Source organism: Hipposideros armiger, unplaced genomic scaffold (assembly GCF_001890085.2).
Source record: "Hipposideros armiger isolate ML-2016 unplaced genomic scaffold, ASM189008v1 scaffold_983, whole genome shotgun sequence".
NCBI lineage: Eukaryota > Metazoa > Chordata > Mammalia > Chiroptera > Hipposideridae > Hipposideros > Hipposideros armiger.
In genome coordinates this window covers 270622-288982 of record NW_017732333.1, presented here as the reverse complement: position 1 = coordinate 288982, position 18361 = coordinate 270622, and the positions used below count along the sequence as shown (strand labels likewise).

Here is an 18361-nt window from a genome sequence, read left to right as displayed (position 1 = left end):
GGGGGCTGCCGAGGCAGACACCGCTCCATCCCCTCCCTGCCAGGCTCTCAGCTGCCCCCAGGACAACTGCTGCACGATGGGGAGAGGGCTCAGGGCAGGAAGTGCGGTGACCCCAGCCTCAGGAGCTCCCCCCGGGCCACAAGCCAGACTGCGAACTATGGGAGCCCCTCCAGAGACTGGCCTTTGGGCTCTCTACCCTGCTAGGGTGCAGGTGACAGGCAGAGGTCTCACAGAAGCTCTGCAATGTGACTGCCTGTCTCATGTCAGCCCCGCTGCAGTAGCCCACACAGACAGACACCGCCCCCTCCCTCCAGCTGCAAGCAAAGAGCAGAAGAGGGGAGAGTGACACAGCCACACCCTTTAATGGCCCCACATGGGGCTGGGCCCAGGTTAGAGCCCATCCGGGGCCCCTGCCAGCCTTGGGGGCTCCCTCCTGCCCTGGAGGCTCATCAGGAAGCTGCTGCCAGGAAGCCTTCAGAACCACTGGGGCTGCTTGGGACAGGCTGGCACAGTGAGCGTGTCCATGATCAGGTGGGCCACACTCAGGGCCCACCCCTTCCACTGCCCCCAGATGCCTCCACCCTGAGCCCTCTGCCCAACGTAGGAGCTCTGCCCTGTGTTGCTCAGGAACCCGAGCCTGCAACTCTTCTGCCCAGGAGGCTGGGAGGGGCCTGCCATCTCTCTGTCTGTGTGGATGTGGGGCATGTCTATATATGTTACTTGTGTATGTGTGGATAGATAGCTGTGTGTGAGCTTGGCATGCACTAGACTCCCAAGTCTGTACAGGGGCTGGCTGGGCCCCAGCTGGGTACCAGCCATCATTTTTTCCGGGCCAGGAAGACCACACCGAGAATCAGGGCTGCGGCTGCCATAGCCACCCCCCCAGCCACCAGCAGGGGCGTCAAGTTCTCGAAAGGGCAGGGACCTCGGCCCCCTGGGCCTCCACTGGGGGCCTCGTCCTCCTCAGCCCCGTCTCCAGGGCCCTTGGGCTCCGGGGTTGCATTGGGGCTGCTGGGGGCCGCAGGGGCTGGCTTCAGGTTGCTGTGGTTGTTGAGAAGAGCAGGGTCTGCCTTGGCCGGAGTCTTCTTGGCAGGTGGTGGGGTGGGGGCTGCGGGTGGCTCCTGCTTCTCCACTTGGGCCTCCTTCTTCCCAGGTTTGGCCGAGGGGGCTTTCCCATCTGCAGCCGGGGGGCCTTTGACCTCAGCACCGGCCTGGGGCACCTTGGTGTCGGGCTTGGGGCTGCTGGCCGACTTCCCTCTGGACTCCATGGCTGCAGCGCTGTGTGGGGCGTGTTACGTACAGGCAGGTGGCTGGACCACAGCAGCTCAGGACAGCTCACCGCTGGGCATTACCTGGGCCTGGAGGGAGATGCAGTGAGGCCCCTCTGTCCCACCCCCACCACCCTGTCCCTGTAGAGGCACCGCCCAGTTCTCTGGACACTTCCACCCCCCCACACCTCCCAGGAGCCCAGGTTCAGAATCATCCTCTTCCAGGGCCTGGCCTCCACCCATTCCCAGCTGCTCCCTGAGAAGCCCCTCCCACCACACAGGCAGGGGCCCACATGGCTGGCTGGGGATATGGGGGATGAGACCAGCTTAGAGGTCACAGTTTCCTCATCTGTAGAATGGTCTTGCCCACACGTGTGCTATGTCCATCACACTGGCCCAGGGCAGGGGTCCCTGATGCAGAGTGCGAGCCTACCCAGCCCTGAAAAGAGAATACGGTCAGGGGAGAAGGACAGCAGCCAGGGTGGGCCTGGGCAGAGCCAACTGTGTATCCTTCTCAGGAGAAGAACTGAGTCCAAGTGGACGGGGGTCAGGGCAGGTGGGAACCTGGGCCTGGGCTCTCTGGTGCCGGCAGGGGAGGAGTGGGCCCAAGGCCCCCAGGACCTGGATTGGACAAACCTGAGGTATCTCCCAGGAGGCTGGAGAAGCCAGCAGACCAGCTGCCCCTCCCCAGCTCCCGGCGCCCACTCCCAACACCAGCCTCACCTACTCCAGCTCAAGGGCAGGGCGTCCTTCCTGAGCTGGAGGCTGCACCTGCTTTGGGGGGCAGAGGGGATCCCTGGCATTAGCCTGGGGCGGGCACACGCCGTCAATCAGCCTCAGCATCTGGGCCAGGTGGAGGATGGGGGTCTGGGCTGTAGGAAAGGCCTGGCTCGGATCCTTCATGTCCAGGACAGGGGGAGGAGTGTGGAATGGGCGCCTCGCCTGAGTGATCCCTCCCTGCAGACCTAGACACCACCTGTCTGCCTGTCGCCTGCGAGGGTGAGAACCACCCACCCCACCTCCAGGGAGAGGGGACCATGACAGCTCCAGTTGTTCAGCCCGGCCAGGCACACTACCCACACCGAAGGTTGCCTGAAGGTCACAGCATGATGGGGGCGTCCCAGGGAGACCCAGCGGCGCCTCACCCCCTGCCGTTCTGGAGGGCACGCAGATGCTGGGCGTCAAGCAGGCCAAGGGCAGGTGGTCTGCCTCCCCCGACCTACCCTCGGTTGTTTTTAGCTCACACTGATGTCACCCGGCTGCCCCCTCCCCCTCCCCGGGGCTGCCGTGCCCCGGAGACTGATGACCTTCAAGGCGGGGAACCGCCGCTTCGCCCCGCGGGCCCCCGGGCCCCCATCCCGCCCCGGCCCCAGGCCGCGGAGCCCCCTGCCGCCTTACGCTGCTGTTCCCGCTGTCCCACCTCCGCGCTGCGCGCTCTTCCTTGGACCACACAGGAGGCGGGCGGCGGCTCCTGGCTGCGGCTGCGAGGACTGGGAGTTTCCCACAATGCAGCGCTCCCGGCGCAGTGAGTGGGGGCGGGGCCGCACCCGCGCCGGCTCCGCCCTCGCCCGCCCCCTGGCGCCGCGGCGCCCCAGAATGGCTGGAAACGCTGGGGCCCCCGAACCCAGCTCTGCTTTTTTTTTTTTTCTTAGCTGAGCCATCCTGCTACCTGTTGGCAGCTCAGTGGCTGCTCAGCTCGGGCTGGACTCGAACCGCTGTTGCTCAGAGCTCAACCTCTTGAGCGAGCTCTTAACCAACTGAGTCACTCTTCGGGCCCTCCAACTCCGCTTTTAATCCCCAGGATGGTTAACGGTCAAGAGGGTAAGACATTCAGGCTGCCCTTCCTGCAGCCCCAACACAGACTGCGGGGGAGTCAGGAGGCGGTTCCTCCCAGGACGCCCTCCAGGCCAATGTGCCCCTCGGTGGACCCAGGTCTGCAGGAGCGGAGCCAGTTACAAGGGGGCTGCCCTTCCCGTCAACCCCCAACAGAGTCTGAGAGAGGACACATCTACTTAGAATATTTATTTATCTTCTTACATGACAAGACACAAAAAGTCACTTCTTAAAACTCCTCAAAAGAAAAAAAATATAAATCTGTAAGCAGCAGCCTCAGCTTCCAAGGTACAGATGTGATGGGAGCAACCGTGAACTGGGGACTAGGGGCCAGGACTGAGCCCCAGTAGTGTCGCTGGGAAGGAGCCTCCTCCAGGGGGCCTGGGTGGGGGGACACAGCACCAGCACTTCAGGACCAATCACCAACACGATCACGTGGGGGAGTGCCTGCCTCAATTCACAACGTGGACAGTCTGGGGGCCAGGTGCACAGAGGGGTGCAATGTGGTCAGGGGCCTTACGCAGAGGCCCAGGAAGTGGAGTGGGCCCTGAAGGGGCAGCTCCTGGACCCCCACCCCCACAAGCAGTGTGGGTGCCCCCATTCTGGTCTCTGTGCTTGCCCTTCCCCCTTGTCCTACACCTGGGGTGGGGGTCTCAGAGAGGGGTCAACTGAAGGTGCAGCAACAGGGGCTAGGCTGGAGCACGAAATTCCTGGACGAGGTCAGCAGGGAGCCGGGGGCGCACACAGCACACACACAGCGCCTGGCCATATGGGAAGAGCAGCGGCCTCCACAGCCCCAGTCCACAGTGGGCTCCTCACAGCATTCGCACGCACACACAGACCTCACGAGCTCTGGGCCCTCAGCCTGGGGTGGGGCACAGGCCCACCAGGACGGGTGCTGGGTCCCACATTGGGGGTAGGGGGGTTTCCCTGGGAGTCAGAGCTCAGTGTGATCCCCCAGCCTGGGATTCCTGGCTCAATATGGGGGTCAGGAGACCCCGATCCTCCTGCAAGGCTGGCAGAGGTGAGAACAGCAGCAGAGGGGGTCTGGACTGATGGACGGAGGGCTGGGCAGAGCCACTTGTGCTCAGCAAGTTAATAAATAGGTTTGTGCAGGGTCCCCTTTGTGGACTAGGGGCCACGCCTCGGGGACGGGCTGGTAGCCTGGAGGGTAGGGTCCAGCTTGCCCAGCCCACGCCGGGGGGCCTCCAGCCCAGAGACCAGCTCTGATCGGGGAGTGTTCAGGCCGGGTGGGAGCTGGGGCAGGGCTGGCTCCAGGAATGTAAAGATTTCTGCCGTTTCTACATAAATAAGACATTGATCCCAGTGGTTGTGCAAGCAGGACCCCTCGGGGTTTGTGTGTGGACCCTGTACCCCTTCCTCTGCCTCCCCCATAAACGTGTGGAGGGGCGGGAAAGACTTCCCTTGCTCGGTCCTGGGCAGGCCACCTGGCCCCGGCCCCACTCTGGTCCTGCTTGGTGTGGGCGCGGGGCGGCCTGGGCTCAGGGCTGGGGGCGCTGCAGCAGCCCCAGCAAGGCCTCCGCGATGCCCAGGAAATAGACCACCTGGGCGATTCCAAACAGCGGCGCGATGACCAGGGCACGGCAGTAGGCGCCCTTCAGGAAGGCTGAGGGGCCCTCATGCCGCAGGATCTTCCTGTGGGGAGAGGGAGTTAGAACCGTGCCAGGCCCCAAGGCCCTTACCCGCCCCGGCGGGCCTCACCCACCTGGCGCAGTCCAAGAACCCCGAGTAGGTGTCTTCGTTGACCCCACGCTGGAGTGACTGCAGCCGCGTCTTAACCACTGCAAGGGGGTTGTGTGCGTCAGCCAGCATGGGGGTCCACTCACCTCCAACCCCATCCCCTAAGCGCCCCGCCCCCAGCCGGAGGCCCAGGCCCAGACACTGACCATCACAGGGGTTGACAGCCACAGCGGCCGTACTCCCGGCCACACAGCCGGCCAAGAAGGACACGTAGAAGGGAGATTTCTCCCCGGATGCCGGCTGGCCCAGCTGGTTCAGGTTGGCAAAGAGGGGGAAGTAGACGATGGAGAAGGGGACATCCCTGCAGGGAGAGGCCGTGGTGACCGGGAGGCGTGGGCAGACCTCCTGCCTCCCTCCTCCAGGCCTCTCCGGCCCTCCCACCTGAGCAGTGTGGCCCCTAGTCCCTTGTAGAGGCCAGCAATGCCACGGCTGCGGAGCAGGTCCCGGGTAAGCTGGGTGGCCGTGGGCCGAGTGACGGCCGGAGCCTCCGCCGAGGGCTGGGCGCCCCCTTGGGTTGAGAGCTGTGCCTGGGCGGCCATGATCTTTTTCTGGGCGGCTGGAGAGAAAGGGGACAGGCCTGCTGGTCTCCCTCCACGTGTGAGGTGGGGGTACGGGACGGGGCCCCCCGCCGCTCCCTGCAGCCTCACCAATGCGGCCTGCGTCCTGAAGCTGGATCTTCAGCATCTCCATGGGGGTCGTTACGATGACCTGGCAGGTGCCAGCCCCGCAGCCCGCCAACATCTCCCTATACAGGGTCAGCTTCTGCCTGCAGCACAGCGGGGAAGGGCCATGGTGAAGAGCCGTAGCCCTGCTGCCCAGAGCTGCCCGCTGCTCCCGCCCAGGGGCAGTGGAGACAGATGCAGCCCGGTGGGCACAGCACCCCCAGCCTCACACATCCCTCCAGCAACGGGCACCGAGCCCAACAGACAGATGGCCCCACGGCAGGGCCTGGGAAGGGGGGCGGGGCCATTCTTAAGCACAGAGAAATGGAGACGCTGGGGGTCTCCAGGACCCCAAGGGCTACCCTTTCAGCACCACCCTCTGGTGACAGGAAAGCTGGTCAGTGCCCCCAAATCCCAGCCTGCAGGGGAGGCCGAGGACCACGGGAGGGGGGGCTGAGCAGCACTGACTCACCATCTGCCTCACTCCTCCCAAAGCAGGGGGCAGGGAGGACAGAGGCGGAGGAGGACCAGCAGCAGGAAGAGGCCCTGCAAGGTCAAGGTGAGGGTGGCGGAGTAGAGCCTCTGTCCTTTGTCTGGAGGCACAGACCCCTCCCTCTCATGACCTTGGCGCCCAGCAGCCTGGCAGGGCTAAGCCCCTCACCCGTCCTTGGAGAGCTGATAGCGGAAGAAGTCGTTAGCTGCCAGCTTGATGGCCTTCTCAGGGGTGACGAGGGTCAGGTTCACTGCGGCTCCTGTGGGGCACGTGGTGTGTGGGGGGGCACCGGCAGATCAGTGGTCCAGGCCGGGAGGCACTCAGCCAGCACGCTGCCTCCCAGCTGGCAAAGCCCTTCCCGTCACTCCTTGGCCGTCTCCTCCTGCCCTCTCACCCACATTTGTGCCAGGCGGGGGTGGGGACCAGGCAGGATAGGGCAGCCTCCTTCTCCGGGCACTCTGCTCACCCTCCCCCATGGCCCTGCCACGGTAGCCGGGTGGGCATCCCCGAGTACGGCCTCCCCTGGGGGACGGAAGGTGCTCGCAGTGCCAGAGGCACTGGGTGAGAGGACACAGGTGCACTTGGCTCTGTGTAGCCTGGTGTGGGGGCCGGGGAGGCGATGGCAAGCCCCTCGGGGTTGGGAGGGCTCAGGGCTGCACAGCATCTGGGCAGATCCAGGCGTGGGGACTGTCTAAGCTGCTTTGTAGTAATGCCCTCCTCCGTCCCAGTGTCCCAGCACAGACAGGGTCCTGCCTGTTCCAGAAGGCAGGGGAGGTGGCCACCATCGATGACACAGTGTCCTGCCGTGCTGAGAGCTGGCAGTAAGTAGGGGATGGGGGGATACCCAAGAAGACAGGGGTGCTGAGAACTGCCAGTCCCCAGAGATCCTGCCCTTGTCAAACAACTCCCCCAACCCCAACACCCAGGGCCGGGCTGATGGCCCCCCAGTGCAGGTTCAACCAGCCCCCACAGGACATGTCCACACTTATACACCAAGCCCAGGCCTGCTGCCCCCTGCCTTCCCCGCTGCCTCCCAGCCACGACGGCAGCCCCCTTCAGGTTGTGGGAGGCTACCCAGGCCTGCCCCGTCCCGAGCCTCACCACGGTACATGCCGAAGTAGCCCTCTGAGCGGATGGTCTTGATGAGACAGTCAGACCTGCAGCCAAGGGATGCGGTGAGCCCTGCCCCAGGGAGGAGCTCCCCCAGGCCTGCCCTGCCCTCAGTTTCCCCTTTTGTTAAGTAAGCAGGGTGGGGGGACCCAGCAGCCGCAGCTCACCCTGCACCCACGCCCACAGCCCACCGGGCACTCACAGGCTGGTGTATATGCGCTGACCATTCTGCTGGTTCTGCAGCCTCGTCTTGGCCAGGTCAATGGGGAACACGCAGGTGACCCCAATCAGCCCGGCGATGCCGCCATTGATGAGCTTGGCTGGCAGACTGTGGGCACAGGGAGTGTCAGGACCTATGGCCTCCCGGGCCACAGGGCAGGGGATTGGGGAGGGTGCGGCCACCACAGGAGGCAGGGCTGCATTCTGACCTGATCTGCTTATCGGCCATTTAAGTGAGCCACCAGGTAGGAGCGGGGAGGGTGAGGCAGAAGCAGCAGGTGGGTGGATGGGGACGGAGTGGTGAGGGGTGGTCCTCCACTTGCTGGGGAATTTCAAAACCGGCTTCAGTCCTGAAAGGAAGAGGGGACTGGAATCAGTGGGGGTGGGACAGACCACTAAAAGGCACAGCGAGGGACAGGCCCCTCCCCACCACCCAGGCAGAGACACCAATGTGACCTGGGGGTGCGGCAGGGGGTGGTGGTGCCAGGCACCCGGTTTCCCCTCAAGGTCCCCCACAGGCGGCTGGTGGCGTCTTCCCAGCACCTGCTCACGCTCACGCTCACGTGCACACGGAGCACAGTCTTTAAAGGGCCAGGCACCTGGTGGGGGGGGGGCCGCGGCAGGGGCTGGCAGGAAGGGGCCAATTTGCCAGCTGGGGTGCCTGGACCCTGGACTAGGCTGCAGCTCTGCCCCCAACCTTGGGCAGAGGCCACTGGGAAGGCCTCTTTAGGAGGAGGTTGGAGTCTCCTCACGGGCTCCTTCCTGACCCACCTGGGCTCAGCTCACGGCTGCCCAGGAAGACGCTGCCACCTCAGGTGCAGCCCCCACTCTCGTGGCAACTCCACACTGGACCCCGGGATGTCCCCTTCCCTCGGAGAAGCACCGTTCTCACCCACACTCAGCCCTGCCCCACCCCCACCGTCCTCCTCTCCACCCCTCCCAGGAATTTCATTCCCAGACAGACAGACACACACACACACAGGACCTCTGGAAGCCTCAGGGGTGTGTGAGCACAGTGGCGGGGCAGCTAGAAGGTGGACAGCTAACCTTCTAAGGCTCCCTGTAGCTGGTCCCCTCATCCACTCTAGAGTGGGGGAAAAAAGGGGTCTCTCTCACTAGGGGCAGGGAGAGGGAGCTAGAGCCAGCCTCGGGGGGTCTCCCATGGAGAGGAACGGCCATCAAAACTGATTTGCGGGGGCCTCCTGTCGTCCGCCGCCCCCCCCCTCACCCCCGGGCCAGCTGTCACTGGCTCGCCCACAGCACCGCCACCCAGGGTCATCCAGCTGGCTCGCAAATGCAGTCCCCTTGAGGACCGATGACCTTCACCTCAGCTTTCCCTGGCCAGGCCTCAACCCCTCGCCTGCCCCCCACCCCCAGTCCCCCACCATCCCTGCTGCCTCTGGTCTGCTCACCCTCGGTGCACAGATCTCGCTCCTCTGAGACCAGTCTGCAGGCTCGGCTCACAGAGACCTAGCGGCTGAGGGAGGGAGGGAGGTGCGGCCACGGGGATCGGCCACGGGGATTGGCCTCTGGGCAGGGCGGGGCGGGCCTGGGAGGGGAGGACTTTCTCTTTCACTTTGGGTGTGCTGAGGTTCCCTGCGGCTGTGGGAGAAGGGATGAGAAGGGGTGTGACAGCTTCTGGGAGGCACAGCCCAGCCTCAGACCTCCACAGCCCAAGGGCAGTGGGTCCAACTCACACTGACCCAGCTGAGCCAGGCCACCTGCCCACAGAGACGCCAGCCTCTGGCCACCTGCCCCCAGCTGCCCCACGGGTTCCTGTCTGCAGCTTGCAGGTTACCTGTCTAGGGCCCTGGACCCCTGGGCATGGGCCTTTTTGTGCTCAGGCTCCCATGGGCCCCTGTTGGGGAATGGGTGCTATGGGGTGGAGATGGGTTAGGGGCCACACGTGTCTGTGGGACTCGTGTGTCCATTGAGGGAAGGTGCATTTCAGGGAAACCTGGTGCTGGGTGTCAGAGGAAGGCCCTCCTGTCTGCTGGTAAGGCCAGGGAAGGGGTGGCTGGCTGTCAAGGGGCCACTGGCTACCACCTGCAGGCCTGCTCACCTGGCAGGTCCAGAGGTGATGCGAACCAGCACTCCCAGCGCCCTCTGCCCTGCCAAGCCCCCACCACCCAACACACCCTGGGCCCGTATCAGGACCTGCTTCTCTGTGCAGCAGCCTGCAGAGGAGTCTGACCTCTGAGCTTCAACCCGACCTCTCCCTCCCTACCCCACCCCTCGCATCTTCCCCGTGTAGACTGGCCACAGCCAGCTCGCTCTGCTGCCCCAGACCCTCAGGGGCAGAGTCTACATCCCTACTCTGGTCTTCTGAGTCTCTCCCTGCCCTCTGGGGTCTGAGTGAACCCTGCCTTCCCTAGCGTCACCAGACCCCACCTCCTGTTTAGGGTTAGGGACACCTAGATGACAAGGGTCCTGGAAGTCAGACCACCTAAGTTAGGAAAGGGAACCGTTGTCCCCAAAAGAGAGGCAGGCCCGGAGATGCCAGGCTTGGGAAGAGTCAGCCCTGGGGCCCCGTGTCACAAGTTCCTGGAGGCCAACCAGGAACAGTGAGAGTGAGGGGCTCCTGCCTGGGGAGGACTGGAGAGGTGTCCTCTGGACCCTCCTGAGGACGCCTTTTTCTGTCCTCACTCCGTGGTTTCCATCCCTTGCTTATGAGGCAGCTGTGGGGGGGCCTCCCTTGCACCCCATGTTGCCATAGAAACCGGGCAGCCCCAGCCCGGACCGAAGCCCAGAGCTGGCAACCTTCACTGTCCACCCTCTGCTTCCACAGCCAGGTAAACCGTGGGCCAGTCAGGCTGTGGACACACAGCACCTGTGGGAGGATGCCCCTGCTGCCAGACCCCCAGGCAGAATCTGACACAAATGTAGCCGCTGAGCGCTCCCACCCCCAAGAAAGGCGATGGGGGTGAGGCTCAGAGTCTGGGATTGGCCACTCGCTCCCCCCCGGCTCGACCTCCCCTCCCCAGTCCCTTTCCCCTGGGGAGGTGCTTTCTGTCCTGCCGGCTAGAGGGCCCCCAACCCGCAGACAAAGGAGGCACAGGTGGGGGCTGCAGGCTCTTCTCGGAGGCGGGCTCAGCCCTGTCCTGTTGGACGGGGTCCAGAGGTGGCCCCAGAGGGCTACGCTGTCCTCCGCCAGGCGATGGCGACTCAAGCCACCCACGTGTCCACACACGTCCGGCAGGGTCCCACGTGTGTCTCCTCCCTCTCCCTCCCCCCCACCCCCCACGGCCTGGCCTCTGCTCCCTGGGCTTCGGTCCCAGGCTCCTACCCCGCGGGGACACATGTGCGCGGGGAGCGCGTCCACTACCGCCCGGGCCTGCGCACGGCCTCCCACACCCGGGAGGCAGCGGATTCGCTCATCCGCCGACCAGGGCCCCCATCAGAGTCGCCTTGTCCAGGCAGTTGTCACCTCCCCGGGCCGCCTCCGCGCCCCTCTACCCCGCAGCCGGACCGCACTCGGTTGGGCGCAGTGGAAAGGAGCGGCCAGCGGGCACTCACCGCGCTCTGCCACCGCCGCCGCGCTCGCCTCCCCGCCGTGCCGCGCACCCCGCTGCATAGGCGCGTCGGCTCGGCGCAGGGCGCGCTCCGCCCCCGGACCGGGCAGCACGCGCGCTGTGGCTCCCCCTCCCGGCCGCAGCGGCCACTACTCTGGGCCGGGCCGGGCCGCAGCCTCGCGCCAGCCTGCACCCTGTCCAGGCCGCGGGCCCCCAAAAACCTGCATGGCGGGGACCCAGAGATAGTCCCGTCGGGCCAGAGCGTGGTGGAGAGCGCTGTGATGATAGTGTCCTCCGGGAGGAGCGTGCGGGCCACACAGTGGTGCTCCAAGGGGACTACGCTGTAACAGCCGGCAGAGCAGAGGCACAACCACCCCCAGGGGACTCTGCATCCATTACTTTGTGGCCCGGCTACCTTCCCTCACAGGGAAGGTCAGGACACATGGGAGGGCCAGAGCAAGGGCCGGGCGCTGTACACAGGCGCCATTCCCAGCAGGGGCCCGGCCACTGTCTCCACCCAACAAACCAGCCAGACTGAGCTCTGAGACAGCAACCAGAACAGTGCATGTTTGTTACACAAAGATCACTGTCCCCTACACAGGGGAGGCTTGAAAGTGGGGGCCTCTGTGCCCCGGCCACAGCACACCAGGGGCCAGCCCAGGCTTGGCAGGGTCTAGGCCTGGGCAGGCTCTGGGGATTTTGATTCCGAAGGGTCAGGCAGGGCAAGGCCCCTGGGGGCCAGGCTTGTGCGTCGGATGCCATCCTGGTACTTGTGGCGGCCGAGCTCCAGGACGGCCCGCACCTCTTCGGCCACATCCTGCCGGTCGCTCTGCTCCAGGGCCTGCACAAGGAGCCCCACAGCCCCTGGCTGCCCAGCCTGGCGCTCAGCCCAAGAGAACAGCATATGTCGGATCTGCCCGTCCAGGTCATCCCTGGGGAGAGGGGTCATGGTGACTGAGGGGCCCAGCCCAGGACCACCACACTCAGTGTCCTGCTCGCCCGCCCGCCTGCCCGCCCTGCAGAGAATTTCTGCCAGCCTCAAGTAGGGCCCCTCCAGCAGCTGGGCTGGTGGCGGGAGGCTCTAAGGGACCCACCGGAACTCATGCCGGATGCGCTGCAGTTGCTGGTAGGACACACCCAGGTGAAGGGCCACAGTGGGCCAGTCAGGGCCCAGGCGCCCGGCGACACTCAGCAGGTTGCTCTGGGTCAGGAAGCCAGTCTCAGCATCACCCAGGTTCAGGGGTGCCAGAGAGAGGCTAGCCCTGTGGCCTGTCCCCTCAGAGCGGGGCAGTCTCTGTAGGGAGGACGGCTACAGTGAGCTCGGCCCCCTCTTCACACACACACACACACACACACACACACACACACACACACACAGTGCCCCATCCCCGGGCCCACCGGCAGCTTGATGGGCAGAGTGGCCATCCACAGGGCGTCCGCGCCCTTCCTCTGCCGGGCAGCCTGCGCCTCCTCAGGCACCTCGTCAGGCACTGCTCCCCGATAGAAGGACACCTGGGGCAAGACAAGATGGGGTTCAAGGCTCCGGCCTCTGCCCAAGTAGCCCGGGGACCCTGCCCCATGGGCCCACCTGGCCCCTCACGGCCTGAGCCTGGCGGTCCAGACTGCTGGTCACATACACCTCCTTCACGTTCTTCAGGTGTGAGTAGAACACGAAGCACACTCTGCCCTCCACGCAGTCGGGGCGGTCTGGGGGTGGGGGAGCTTAGTAGGGGGCCTGGGGCAGACCCCGGGGCCCCCCTTCAGGGTTAGGGGCATACCAGCATCCACGTCGATGCCTCTCTCGAAGGCGGCAAAGAATCTCTCACCCTCGAACATCTCCACTGTGTCAGAGGGCTCAGGGCCACGGTACCGCTCCAGCAGGCGCCTCAGGGTCGCATCCACCTGGGGGCACCCTCGGCCTCAGAGCCCGACACCGGGCACCCCGGCCCGCCCCCCGTGACGTGGCCGGGCCCCACCTTGCTGCGGGGCAGGCACTGCAGCAGGACCTGCTCGGGGTCCCGGCGTCTCTGCAGGGCGATGAGGTTGACACGGTGGAGCCGTAGCCGCTGCCAGGCCTTGCTTGCCAGGCGCCCCACACAGGTCTTGGTGGTGTACCACAGCCAGTACCTGGGGGCTGGGGGTGAGGTGGGGCTGAACACGTGGGGCTGGGTGGGGAGGGGCCGAGGAGGCTGGAGGGGACACTAACCAGGAGAAGTGCGTGACCTGGAAGCGAGCATACAGGTGGGTGAGCTCGAGTGCCACTTGGGCCGTGATGTCATCCCAGGTGGCCACAGGAGGGGCCCGGTACAGCAGGTGCAGGCGGGAGCGGTCCAGGCTCAGGCCTAGGGACAGGAGGGGACGGGTTGAGGCCTCCGGGCAGGGGCTCCCCTCTGAGCACTGCCCCCACCCCGTGGCCATGAGTCCAGCTATGCCATGTGGCCGCCTCTTACCTGTGATGCCAGGGGGCAGAGGCAGCTGCACCGTGACTGGCCGAAGGAAGCTGGAGGGGTCACTCTGGGACAGGCACAGCAGGGGGCTCACGGATGCCCCTGGTTCCTGCAACAGGGCCTGCAGCTCCCTGCCCGCCATGCGCACCACCTGGACAGACAGGCCACCTGAACACACAGCTTTGTGCCGAGGCACCACCTGCCACCCTTGGCAGCTGTTCTGCCTTTACCTGCATGCGGACGTGACGAGGCTCCTCAGTGGCTCCAGGGGGAAATGTGATCTTGACCCCAGGATGTCCCGAGGAGAACAGCAATGTCCCCTCAGGTGGCACCAGGCAGGCGTTGGACACAGGGCGTGAAACCACAAGGAACCACGAGAAGTGGGGTACCTGGCAGTGAGCCCAGAGCCTCTGGGCACGGCGGAGGGGTCAGAGGGAACATGGTCAGAGGGTCCAGGCAGAGCTGCCACCCAGGGGTCCTTCCCGGGCCGCCCTGCACAGCCTTCACCTTCGGTGCCTCCTCTTCCAGGCGGGTCTCCAGGTCACTCCAGCTGTCGTCACTCAGGGTCCTCACCACCACCTCACGGCAACGCCGGGACCGTGGGGGCACGAAAAGCAGCCACAGGCTCACCTCCTGCCGTGTACGGGTGCTGTCAGCACCGGGGCCATGCCTGGGCCTCCTCACCTGCCCCCCGACCTGCCCTGGCCGTGCCTGCTGGAAGGCCACCCCATGGGGCTGCAGTTCCAAGACACCACTGAGCAAGGAGTCATGGGGACCGAGGGGGACGAGGCGCGGCTCCGGCAGCCACAGTCGATAGCGGATGGTGACAGAGGTAGCAGTGGCACCGGCAGGGAACTGCAGGCGGACACCGCAGGCCAGGGTCACAGAGCAGCCTTGGGGGGTCACGGGGAAGCTGAATGAAGGCAGGGTGGGCATCAGGTCAGACACAGGCGCCCGTATGTCCGAGCCTGGCCCCGCTAGGGACTCGAGAAGAGGACCCCCAAGCATGCGGACAGGGCGGCTAGCTGTCCCTTCAGCCCCACCTCTCCTCCACCCCATACCTGTCCAAATCTGAGGTCAGGAACAGTCTGGGCATTTCCGGGACCATGGGTGTCCCTGTGGAAGGAAAGGCAGGTTGTTAGGATGGTGACGGTACCTGTGTCCCGTTCGTGGTCTGCCCTCCCCAGCAACAAGCCTACCTGGGGGACTGTGGGAGTCTGGCAGGGCCTTGCCCAGGGGGTTCCCCTGCAGGCGCACAAAGGGGGCGTCCAGCAGCTCGGGGGGCACGTCCCGGAGCTGGTTGTCCCTCAGGTCCAGCCGGGTGAGCAGTGGGAGGCGGGCCAGGCCGACGGGCACGGAGGCCAGGAGGTTGCTATGCAGAACAAGGAGGCGCAAGGAACGCAGCCCCGCTGTGGGCAGGCGCCGGCTTAGGGCCAGCAGAGGGCCATTCAGGGCCACCCCCGGCCCAGAGTGCCAGAGTGCTAGGGCCTCCCTGGAAGTCCTTTAGTTGCTGCCCCATGGCCGGACACAGAGAGCTCAGGCAAGCCTGCCCAAGGAGCCTCCGAGGCCAGGGCAGCGGGGGGTGGGGGGCAAACAAGGGCCATCTCGGGTGGGTGAAGGCTCGAAGGTGGGCCGGCCTGTGTGCAGGGGCCCTGCAGAAGATGAGGGCCCACAGGAGGGTGGAGGCCGGACACTGGCTGAGGGGCTCCCCAGCAGGCCCTGTGAGCCAAGGAGGGTGCTGCTGGTACTCACCAAGGGAAGCTGGGAGGCTCTGCAGCCGGTTGGAGGCCAGACTGAGCTCGGCGAGGCTGCTCAGGCCTCCGATCTCAGGGGGCAGAGTGTCCAGAAGGTTCTCCGAGAGATCGAGGCGCTGCAGGGTGGACAGGGCCCCCAGGGCCGTGGGTAGCGCTCGCAGGCGGTTGTGGGTCACAGCGAGGAAGGTGAGGGAGGGAAGGGCCCCCAGGGCCTCAGGCAGCTCTGAGAGCTGGTTGTGAGACAGAAGCAGGGCACCCAGGCTGCACATCCGAGGGACGCAGGCCGGCAGTGTTTCCAGGCTGTTGAAGCTCAGATCCAGGTGGACCAAGCGTGCCAGGCCACTCAGGCTGGCGGGCAGCGTGGTCAGGGAGCCCCGGAGGCAGGCACCCAGCGCATTCCGGCGTTGCCCACCTGGGAAGGGGGAGACAGATGTGGCCCCCAGTCCCAGGTCCCAGCTTGGCCCTGCCAGCCAGGGAAGGCGTTGCGTGGAGGGAGGCACACCTGCAGTCCCACCCCACCGGACAGGGGCAGACAGCTGCAGGAGATGGAGGGAGGCAGGGACCGAGGCCGCGGGCTCATCCCAGCTGACAGCCATCACCCATGACCCCCAGGAAACACACGCTCTCTGGGTCTGCTGGGAGACCCCACGGGGCAGCTGCAGGGTCCAGGAGCTGGAGCTCAGCCGGCGTCCCGTGAGGGGAGGAGGGTTGGGTAGAGCTGTGCAGGAAATAGTGATGGGGCCGGGGCCGGGGTTGGCCTCTGAGGACCAAGAAGCTGAGGCAGGAGCTAGAAATGGGGCTGGGACAGGGCTAGGACCCGATGGGGCTCACCTTTGAGGACCAGGGAGCGGAGGTGTGGCAGGCTCCACGCCACCCGGGCCAGGGTGGCCTCCAGCAGCTGAGGGTCCTCGTGGGTGCTCAGTTGCAGGAACTCCACCTCCAGCAGCTGAGGGGGCTCCTGGGCACACAGGTGCAGCAGCCGCTGGCAGCCCCCAGGGTACAGGTCCAGGCTCAGCCGGTTCCCAGCCAGGAGAGGAGGTGCCGCAGGCCCCGCATCCACAGTATCGGTAGCATCTTCTGCAGCATCTTCTGCAGCAGCCAACTGGGGTTCCAGCCCCTCCTCCACTGCAGCCATCGCCCCCTGGCCGTCCTCGGGGGCCAGACATGTCCCAGCTTGCCGGGCAGGCCTGCTCAGGCAGGGCCCAGGGAGGCTGCTGTCAGGATGAGGAGCGGGTAGGCGTGAGGCTGGACCCTCCTCCCACGCAGGGACGCCGGTAAGGGGGAGATCTTTGGGCCCCTGCCAGCTGGTCCACAGATCCCAGAGCCTAGGCTGGACGGATCATGGTCGATCATTGCTGAAATGGGGCTGTTGAATGGGACCCCAGGGCTGGGAGGGCAGCAGGCAGGGAGAGCACTGTGTGCAGAGGAGCCTGGGGCCCTGCTGGTTAGGCGGGGAGGCTTCACTGCTAATTCTGGAAATTTGGACAAGGGACCCATTGAGCTGTCGGGTCATCCTGCAGTTCCCCCTCCACTCCTGGGATAAGGGTCCTGGGCGCAGCCCCACCTCCACCCTCCACACTCAGCAGCTTTGACAAGAGGTCCGGGACTCTCACCTACCACAAGGGGGAGGTGGCCCAGGCAATGGGTGATTGTGCGCAATTATGTCACATAAGTGAATGGGAGGGAAGGACCCTGGGGTCTGAGACACGGGGCAGCTTCCGGGTCCGGAGGACTGGACCCCGCTTCCTGACCCCTGGAGAAGGGCTCTCCGGCCGCTTCCAGTTCATACCTCGGCTGGCAGGAGGGGCGCTGCACGGCGCATCCGAGGCTCCCGCGGCCTGGGGGCCGGCCCAGACCGGGAGAGCGCGCCGTCCCCCTCACTCCGCCGTCCCCACAGCCCCCGCGGCCGGCGCGTACCTGCGCTCCAGCCGGCGAGGTCCCAGGAGCCGGCTCTGTGCGCGCTGCGGGCCTGGGTTCCCGCCGGCGCGTTTCCGGGCGGGCTGGGGCTCGGCGCCACCCCCTCCGGTTCCCGCCCCGTCAGAAAGCGCCCGTTGCTCGCGCCTGGGGTCCACGGGCCAAGCCCTCAGGGTTCCTCCCGACGCCGCCCTCTGCTGGCCTGCATCCTGGAGACGCGGACGCCAACCCCATCTGCCAGGCTGCCCGTCCAGCTGCCCCCGGTTTCCTGTTAGCCCGCATCCGTCTGGGCCCACCGGCCACCGGGGGAGACCCAGGTGCGCGCCACGAAACCCGCCTTTTCAAAGGTGGGAAGGAGCAGGGGCTTTGGAGGCTGATGGCTGTCGCTGCTTCACACCCACTCGCTGCCAGAAGCCAGAGCTCGGGAAGCGTGTGTGTCCTTCCGCTGCCAGCGCGAACGTGCTCTCAGGCCCTGCAGAGAACCGACAGCCAGCTCCCATAACCCTACTTTATGGGCAATCACGAAGGGCCAGGTGCTCCAGGAGGCTTCCCCACATGCTGCCCCCTTCAATGTTTGTCTGCATCTCATAAGGGAATGCTGACGAAAAATATCCAGCCTAAGAGAAAACTTATAAGAGTTTGAGTCAGAGAACTTATAAGGGTTTATTTGAGCCAAACTGTCGACAATTGCCGAGAAGCAAAATCTCAACGGATTGAGAAAATGCTCCGCAAAATAGCAGTTTGCAGTTTATTTTATACATAAAATCAAAGGAGGAAGGTTACATGAAATCCACTGGTGATAGATGAAGCGGGTGGGAGAAAAGAAAGTGGGGAACTCTCTGGGATTGGATAAAAGCACACTGGAGAGACAGGTACTCCTCCCACACAGGTGGGTGCAGGATAGCTAACAGTTCACTCTCTTTTTTTTTTTTAACTTTTTTTTTTAGCTGAGCCATCCTGCCACCTGTTGGCAGCTCACGGCTGCTCAGCTCGGGCTGACTCGAACTGCTGTTGCTCAGAGCTCAAACTCTTGAGCGAGCTCTTAACCAACTGAGCCACTCAGCCGGCCCTAACAGTTCACTCTTTACAGCACATTGAGATGGTAATCCGGAGACAAGCATGATAATGAGGAATTTTGCAGTTTCCAGCTCTGGTCTGGAAAAAAGATTAAAGTTATCTTAGGTACAAAAAGACAAAACACAGACAGGCCCACTGAAAAGGCACAAATTAATTTGATGAGGAAGCTCAAGATGTGACTTCCCGCCATGGCCCACCTTAGTTAAGAATTTTTATGTTCGGGCCGGCTGAGTGGCTCAGTTGGTTAAGAGCTCGCTCAAGAGTTTGAGCTCTGAGCAACAGTGGTTCGAGTCAGCCCGAGCTGAGCAGCC

General features: G+C 64.8%; 3 protein-coding genes across 5 annotated transcripts; all 3 read right to left on the bottom strand.

The window, feature by feature from the left end:
- Positions 1–340: 340 nt before the first annotated feature.
- CEND1 (cell cycle exit and neuronal differentiation 1) lies at positions 341–2791 on the bottom strand. Of its 2 annotated transcripts, none has more exons than XM_019631067.1 (2): positions 2689–2791; positions 341–1358 (listed from the first exon to the last, which is right to left on the bottom strand). In XM_019631067.1, the coding sequence occupies exon 2, from the start codon at positions 1266–1268 to the stop codon at positions 819–821; it is 450 nt and encodes a 149-aa protein (XP_019486612.1). In that variant the 5' UTR covers positions 1269–1358; positions 2689–2791; the 3' UTR covers positions 341–818. The 2 variants fall into 2 exon arrangements, with proteins under 2 accessions (XP_019486612.1, XP_019486611.1); XM_019631066.1 differs by having other exon boundaries at positions 2667–2773.
- A 484-nt stretch (positions 2792–3275) lies between these two features.
- Positions 3276–10960, bottom strand: SLC25A22 (solute carrier family 25 member 22). 2 transcript variants are annotated; one of them, XM_019631118.1, is made up of 11 exons: positions 10863–10960; positions 8759–8948; positions 7556–7696; positions 7330–7455; positions 7119–7174; positions 6186–6276; positions 5510–5628; positions 5244–5418; positions 5009–5163; positions 4828–4903; positions 3276–4757 (listed from the first exon to the last, which is right to left on the bottom strand). In XM_019631118.1, exons 3-11 carry the CDS (start codon positions 7573–7575, stop codon positions 4604–4606), a joined length of 972 nt encoding a protein of 323 aa, XP_019486663.1. In that variant the 5' UTR covers positions 7576–7696; positions 8759–8948; positions 10863–10960; the 3' UTR covers positions 3276–4603. The 2 variants fall into 2 exon arrangements, with proteins under 2 accessions (XP_019486663.1, XP_019486664.1); XM_019631119.1 differs by lacking the exons at positions 8759–8948; positions 10863–10960 and adding an exon at positions 7803–7917.
- A 438-nt stretch (positions 10961–11398) lies between these two features.
- On the bottom strand, positions 11399–16270 carry PIDD1 (p53-induced death domain protein 1). Its single transcript, XM_019631117.1, has 15 exons — positions 15891–16270; positions 15058–15471; positions 14505–14714; positions 14367–14421; positions 14017–14218; positions 13813–13938; positions 13536–13715; positions 13309–13456; positions 13065–13200; positions 12835–12985; positions 12637–12760; positions 12447–12565; positions 12257–12370; positions 11953–12152; positions 11399–11790 (listed from the first exon to the last, which is right to left on the bottom strand). The coding sequence occupies exons 1-15, from the start codon at positions 16192–16194 to the stop codon at positions 11532–11534; spliced, it is 2742 nt and encodes a 913-aa protein (XP_019486662.1). The 5' UTR covers positions 16195–16270; the 3' UTR covers positions 11399–11531.
- Between the last annotated feature and the right edge of the window lie 2091 nt (positions 16271–18361).